Genomic DNA, 7804 nt, shown 5'->3' with positions numbered 1-7804 from the left:
TGTCATTTGTTAGAGCCTCATTTTCAACAGTGAAGCTATAAAGTTTGAAAAAGGTTATTATTTTGGAGAAAGTGTCATTAGCATCAATATTTCCACTAAATAAGAGGCAAAAAAATAGTTTGATGGAGGAAAAGCCTCTCAGATTCTGAGCTCAAAGCACCAAACCATTTTTTTATATCAGACAATTAATTTAATTTCACATAATTATCGCGGTAGAAGCCATTTGTTTGTTAAATACTTAATGAAACATATTTACCGTGTTTGATGTTTGTTGTAAATGACGTATACTCACAAAGAACGAGGTAATTAGTCCAAGTTTGYCGTTTATTGAATGTTCAGAAACTACAGCGGCTGCAATGAGCCGCATCAAAGGTAAAACAACCCGAACAGATGATCAACTCTAAACCACTCGCACCTTTTTACTCTCCGTCTGTCATTAAAGCACACCGGTTGCTATGGCAACCTCCTGCGCTCCACAAGCCGACCCGAGATTACGTTAAAAACATAACATTCAGTCCGTTACAATATTAGGTTTTCAGGCTTGATATTTATTTTGCGATCATTAATAAGCCTTCCTGAACGCAGCAGTGGTTGATTAGCTCATTTGAAACTCCCGCTCTGCTAGTAACGGAACCGAAACGCACAGAATTGCGCAACACCTTGTTGAAACAATAATCACTGAGATTATAATTGTTGTTTGAGCACGTTATGTTGATTTTTTGTTGTTGTTCTTTAATAAAGTTATGAACGTTTAAATAAGGAGTCAGAGGAGGACGTGCTGGTCTCAGCGTCCTGGCGGCGTTCAGTTTATCATCTAATGTCGAGATCGACTCAAAACCTTCTGCGAAGCACGAACAGTTCAGAAACAATATGAAATGAGAAAAGAAGTTATTTATTAACTGATTAAGTCTTGTTTTAGATTGTTCTTGAAAAACTAATCAGTCAAGGCTGATTAGTGGGTGAACTCACGGCTGCACAGTGAATCCATTGATTTTTTTTACAGCAGACAGCCGCTCCTCTCTTGAGGGTACTGCTACCCCCACTAAATCTTTTAGTTTGTGAGCCGGTAACCCACGTGACAGCTGCGCTGTGATGTAAAATGGGCATTAGCCAATGAAAGGCGGACCCTGTGGTAAGGTCCATGCTGCTGCCTCGCGCTCTGTCCTTCTCTCGCACTTCCCGCTACTCAGCAGTAGGTGTCAGGTTACATTGTGTTGCATTCAAAGTTGTCGGAAAAAAGAAATTCATGCGCTTAATGTCCGATTTCCCATAACTATTTATTGAATTCATAGTCGCCAGCTGGGGTGGCAACAGGGGTGGCAAGGCTCTTGAGAGCTTATTAATAATCGAGAAATAAATATAAAGTCTGGAAACGTGATATTGTAACGGACTGAATGTTATGTTTATAAAGTAATCTCTGCTCGGCTTGTGGGGGGGCAGGGGGGGGGGTGCAAGCGGTTGCCAAGGCAATGGGTGTGCTTAAACGTCTAAGAGACAGACAGTATAAAGGTAGGAGTGGTTTTGAGTTGATCGTCTGTTGTTTTACCTTTGTTTACCTTTGCTGTGGCTCGATACACCCGCTGTATTTTCTGAACATTCAATAATCGACATACTTGGACTAATTATCTCGTTCGTTTGTGAATATACATTACAACAAACATCAAATAGGACAAATATAAGTTTTAACAAATTCTACCGCGATAATTATGTGAAATTAAATTAATCATATCCCGAATTCAGAAGATTTGCCTTTACCTTTAATGGGCTCTTTGTTTCCTCCTATCAGTCTGTAGTTAATCATATCGAGGTCATCAAACCAAATTTCAGATCTACCATGACTGACTGACACCTGCTGGCGTCAGGTTTGCAACCAGCCTCTGACTTAGAAACCAGTAACCTCCTCCCAGTGTCAGAATCTCATTGAGGAAGAAACTGCATTAGGTTTTCTGTCACTTTATTATTTTTGCTATAGCTGATGTATATTCGCATATAAAATAAATCAATGGAGTTTAATTTGCAATTTTTATGTCTTTGTGTCATGAGGTAGATCTCAGGCGGCTGGTGAGAGAAAAAAGTAGATCTTGCTCTCAAAAAAGTTTGGGCACCCCTGGTCTAGAGAGAATAATCTGGGTCCAAAGTCTCAAAATCTGCTGCTTACATCTTGGTGTCAGCACAGCGCCTTTAGGTCTGTACCTCTAGGGGTCAAGGCTGTGTTGACAGAAAAAGCGATCAACACACAATTAAGAAGGGTTCATAGTGTCATGGCTAATTGGTCTGTTCAGAGTAGTGGAGAATTATATTTACTCAACAATTCCTCAGAATGATACAATTGAGACTGTAGGACTGTGTTTTTGAAGACAAGGAAGCTTTGAGCAGCTGGCATTGGAATATTTTGGCAAAAACGGTCAAAATACTGAACCATAAAATAAATTTAGAAAACGGTAACAGACTAGTTTGAAATGCAAAATCTACAAATGCTAAAACTCCACTATTCCTGGAAATATTGAAGGCTAAGCAAAACGAAAAGATTAAATCGACGTGTTCTTGGAATTTAGTCAAGAAACCAAGTAACCACAATTTCTGTGCCTATTTATGAGCAAGAAGCTTTGACGAGAGGAGGAGCACAGGAGAGGCATACTAGACAGATAGGACACCACAAGATCTGAATAACGTTTTGAACAGGGAGATTTTAGATTGATAGAACACAGCACGCATGAGAAGAACACTCGTTTACCAGCTAACAAGTTAAATTATAGCCATGGCCATACTCATTTTGTATTTATATGATACTAAAACAGTAAATTAAGCAAAACTAAATCATTTTACTGTCTAGGCTGTGTTAATCACTTCAGAATTCAGTTTGTCCAATAGTGACCATTTCAGGATGAAATTATCTAAATGTCAATATCCAACCGTGCAACATTGCAATACGTTTTGCACAACTTCTTCTCTAATCAGCAAGCAGAAACTCACCGCTCACCACAAAGTCAATTAAACATAGAGCAGAAATGATGTCACAGATGTCAAGGAGGGCGCTATCAGGTATATCAAACACAGATTATAAAGATTAGGTTTAATTTGTAGGCATGACAATCACTTTCCCAACAAGGGCCAAGAATAAATTGATGGACCTCAGAATTATATCCATCATGGTTGTTGGCTTTTGTTTCAATATGTGGCCTGAAATAAGAAAACCAACTTTGTGTGCCACTTAAATGCCCTACTTTCATGTTGGTGATACAACACCATTGTAGTGTCAACTTTATGTACGTCTGTTTGTGTGTGTGTGTGTGTGTGTGTGTGTGTGTGTGTGTGTGTGTGTGTGTGTGTGTGTGTGTGTGTGTGTGTGTGTGTGTGTGCGTGTGTGTACATGCATGTATACATGCATGCACGTGATGCACCACAGCAAAGGTAAACAAAGGTTTGTGTGTGTGTTGTTTAGTTTAATTAAATACCAGAAAATCGAAAGGAGTGAAAAAGGTTTTCAGTTAGTTTACACAGTGTTCTGGAAATAGTTTGGTTTATAAGTAATAGATATGAAATTATACAAGAAATGCAACGTAAGCTTCCATTTTTTATCATAGTCATTTTAAGGGTTGATATTTATAAAATCCAAACATTTTTCACAGTTATAAAAATTAGAAAAGGCAATAAAATTGTGATTCTTTTCTGTATTCTAAAGAGCAATTAAAATTCACTCGCTTTTGATGGTAATTTCAGTTGATTAAACAATAAGTGAATCTAACTCTAGCATAAATAAAAACAATGATAAAAGCTACATTGCGTTCCCGTGATGGTATTAGAGCATGGAAGAATCGGGATGAAACTTATGGAATAAAATATTTATAGAGAACAAACAAGAAGAAGCTTTAGCATAAAGTGCTTTATAACTCACTTTAATCTACAGCCCAGGCAACTATCTCTGCAATATTATCATCAGCTGACACTGTAACGATCACAGTCTGTTTGCCATCTCCTCTAAATGAGTCTTTGTCTTTACTCTCAAATGTTAATGCTTCTTTTAAGCTCCAGAATAAATATTGAGCGTGAAGTAAAAAGCACATTCTCTTTTTTTATTTATTTTTCCACAGGAAATTGCTAGTGTCATCAACTGGATGTAAAACACTCAAGGTAATTTTCTGTTATCAAAGGAGGATGTTAAATCTTCTGGTAATGCCTCTTTCCTTTTGGTATAACAATGCTAAGACTTCCAGATTTAAATAACTTACACTTTGATATGTTTCTACCTGAATATGCTGCAGATCAGAAGGCTAGATCTGAAATGGGGGAAGTGAAGGAAAGAACTTGTTCAAATTCTTCGAATCCCAACGCCTCATCACAAATAGGTATGTTCCTTTGAGTTCATTTAAAGTATTAGATAATAAAATAGTCCCATATTTTATCATAGCTCAAGCAAAACATAACAACAGAGGAAAGAGAAAAGCAAGAAATGATCAATCAAGAGACACAATGTTGGCACTAAAATGCATCAGAAATGTTTCTCTGAGATTTATGTCCATGTTAATACGACAGCCTTGCACAGTTGAAAGAGGCTTTGCATCCCTAATGTAAAACTTTCTCCTTAATGTTTTTTCTTCCAGCCAACGAATTTTGTGACAGTCTGCAAATCTACATGGTTCTGACAGACCTGGAGAAAAAAGCCATTGGCACCATTTGTTTCCTAGGTGGTCCGATAACACTGATGGAGAACGTCCTTGTCCTCGGAGTTATTGCCTCCTCGGCGATGCTGAGACGGAAGCCCTCTTATCTGTTCATTGGCAGCCTCGCCCTGGCAGATGTCTTCGCTAGCTGCTTCTTCACCACAAGTTTCCTAGACTTTCATCTCTTCCGCCGCTGTGATGGTCCAACTGGATATCTCTTCAAGTTAGGAGGGGTTACCATGGCCTTCAGTTCTTCAGTTGGGAGCTTGCTGCTGACTGCGCTGGACCGATACCTCTGCATCCACCAGGCATCCAGCTACAAGGTTCTGCTAACCCGCCGAAGGGCCACGCTGAGTCTCCTGATTCTCTGGAGCATCACCATCTTCATCTCCTTCTTGCCGCTCATGGGCTGGAGGTGCCCCACAGTGCTTAACCCTCCGTGCTCATGCTTGTTCCCCTTCATCAGTCCAGCCTACTTGGCCTGCTGGACTACCTTTATCCTGATACTTCTCACATTAATTTTGGTGGCCTACGCCCTGATCCTGTGGAAGGCCCACCGTCATGAATCTTCCATGACCAACCTCCAGGGGTCATCAGGTGCCCGCCAGGCCCGCATGAGAATTGATATTCGGCTTGCTCGTACTTTTGGTTTGATTCTCCTCATACTGGTGGGGAGCTGGCTCCCTGTACTCACCTTCATGCTGGTTGATGTCTCTATATACTTGACTCGTAACCAGCAGAGAGCTTTTGCCTTTTGCAGCACCCTTTGCCTACTGAATTCTGCAGTCAACCCACTGCTTTATGCCCTGCGGTGCAGAGAGTTAAGAATTGCTCTGCTGCAGTGTCTACCAATGTCATGCGGTTTCTGGAAGTGTCAGAACTCTACAAATGACTTAAATCTCGCAGGGCAATTTGCAGAAGACAACTGTGCTACAGTGTCTGATGACACTCTGGCAGCGAGAACCCCTCAACTCCACTCAGTCTGTGAAATAGTGAACAGTAAGTCGAGTTAAGTAAACATAGTGGAACATTGTAATAAATTAACAACTCAGATGGACGAAGACTTGAAGGGTGCTGGTGAAAGACTGTAAAGCCATCAACACAATGTAATGGTTTACATACTTTGATTAAAAAAAAGAAAAATACAAAATACAACCTTACATTTTTATTGTACTTTTTTTTTCTTATAAAAGACAAAATGACTGAGAGTGACATTTTGTTATTCATTGTTTTATTTTCATTGGAACAATGAGCCTAGATGCAATGCATAATTAGTAAAGTAATAAGCAAACATTTAAATCTGGCATTGAGAAGAAAACCAATATAATATGACCAAAACAGAACACAAATGGAGCTAAAAGCTCAAACACCTTTATTCATCAGGAGAGGGAAACTGGACAGAATTGATGACGATGTATACTGTAATGCTAAACACAGAGCAATGTTGGAAGAAAATATGTGTGTGCTAAAATCCAGTCCTCAAGAGCCACCATTCTGCAGCATTGCTACTTCAACCCACCTGAATAAAATTAACTGCTCATTTCCAGGCCTCTGCCTAGATGATGTTAGATGCAGCTAGTAAAAACTCCAGTATTTTTACCAATGCATGGCAAGATTGTTGAAGCCAATATTGTTGGGATACTGCAAACGTATGAGAGAATGTAATCTGGTCAGATGAAACAAAAAAAAATTACTTCATGCAAAACATGCATGAAGGAAAGCTAACATTTAGAAACGCAGTGAAACATGGTAGTAGCAGTATCATGCTGTGGGGTCGTATTTTTTTCAGCAGGGACAGGAAAGTTGATTCGAACTAAATGGACTGATTCAATACATAGATAGAACTAAGAATAAGGAAATCTTCTGGAAAACATGGTGAGAGGCAAGAGAACACTCGATAAAATCAGTCCAGTTCGAAAATAAACAGAAGGATTCAAAGGTTAAGGGATTTGTGGTGCTGACAAAAATGTATTTTTAAACACTGCTGTAATCACCATGATAAATGTATTATCGATCAAGAATGACAATTCCAATTGAAGTCTTGCATTTCTGCCTTTTCTAATAAAAGACTGTGAACATATAAAATTTTGTGTAACTTGTATTTAAGCAAATTGTTATACCAGTAATGTTGTAATATTACATTAACCTTTGACTTAGAATAGAATAGTTTATTCTATTTCAAGATAGACATAATAAGCTTTTTCTTTTATTAAATAAGTTTCTTATTTATTGTATGATTTTTTTTTCATGGTCCCATGGAACTAAAACAGTTCCAGTAAAAATGTTGCAAATACTTCAATAAAAGTAAAGAAAAAGACTTGTGTGTTAGTATGCACTTAACCATTGGTTTAACTAATTTAGGCTGAATGCTGTTTCACCTCTTGATCTTCTGTATAATAACTTTACAGTTATAAGTAGTGGGACACACATTTCTAGGTTTTTTCGAGTTATGTTTTGAAAAAGTTACAAATGTAAATATTTTTCAGTTTTTGTATTCTTAATGACAGTTACAAAAATTACAAATCGCATTAATCATTTGGGGGATTTTTGTGTTGATTTAGGTGTGTCTTTCACATTTTTTGGGCCTAATATGTCTTAGGTTTTGGAGATTTTATGTCTTATTTTGGATCTTTCAGATCCTGCTCATTCCACCTGTGAGATGTTTTTTTTTTTTTTGCTGTTGTTTAAGTTGGAGTAGACCTTGCAAACTTATCTGCCTTGGAAAGCCCAATTTAGTAGACCAACAAATGCTTATAACAAAGAATGCTTAACCCCTAAACAATCACAATTAAAAACTGACATGTCCTCAAGAGGTCTAATCATACGTCATTATAAAAAAAATAGTTTTCTTGCATTTTGCATGCTCCCAAAACATCATGTCCCAGTTTCTGTAAGTGTTGCAGATCTTAGGAATTGACAGCACACATCGTCAAGACCCTGCACCCATCATGATAATAGTGCACTGGTGGAAAATGGGCTGGAAAAAAAAAACAACAATCAAGAATCATTTATTGTCTTAATGTGTACAAATTCCATTAAGGAACATGAGCATATGCTCCTCACATGAACCTGTCTGCAGATTTCTTAACGGTGTGAAATTAACTGCCTGATAAAGAAGAATTACTGTCAAAAATGGGACCCAT

General features: G+C 38.2%; 1 protein-coding gene across 3 annotated transcripts in view; it reads left to right on the top strand.

The window, feature by feature from the left end:
* The window catches only part of cnr2 (cannabinoid receptor 2), a 10395-nt gene extending 4572 nt beyond the window's left edge, over window positions 1-5823 (top strand). Inside the window, exons 1-4 of one of the 3 annotated variants that reach the window (XM_008431082.1) lie at window positions 1451-1509; window positions 4092-4131; window positions 4263-4346; window positions 4602-5823. In XM_008431082.1, coding sequence (XP_008429304.1) covers window positions 4283-4346; window positions 4602-5674 — 1137 coding nt within the window. In that variant the 5' untranslated portion in view covers window positions 1451-1509; window positions 4092-4131; window positions 4263-4282 and the 3' untranslated portion in view covers window positions 5675-5823. Of the gene's footprint in view, window positions 1-1450; window positions 1510-4091; window positions 4171-4262; window positions 4347-4601 lie in introns of those variants that run through there. The other 2 variants (XM_008431083.2, XM_008431084.1) reach the window with 2 other exon arrangements.
* Window positions 5824-7804: the final 1981 nt, after the last annotated feature.

Source organism: Poecilia reticulata, linkage group LG16, assembly GCF_000633615.1.
Source record: "Poecilia reticulata strain Guanapo linkage group LG16, Guppy_female_1.0+MT, whole genome shotgun sequence".
Taxonomy (NCBI): Eukaryota; Metazoa; Chordata; class Actinopteri; order Cyprinodontiformes; family Poeciliidae; genus Poecilia; species Poecilia reticulata.
This window is presented reverse-complemented; position numbering and strand designations above follow the sequence as displayed.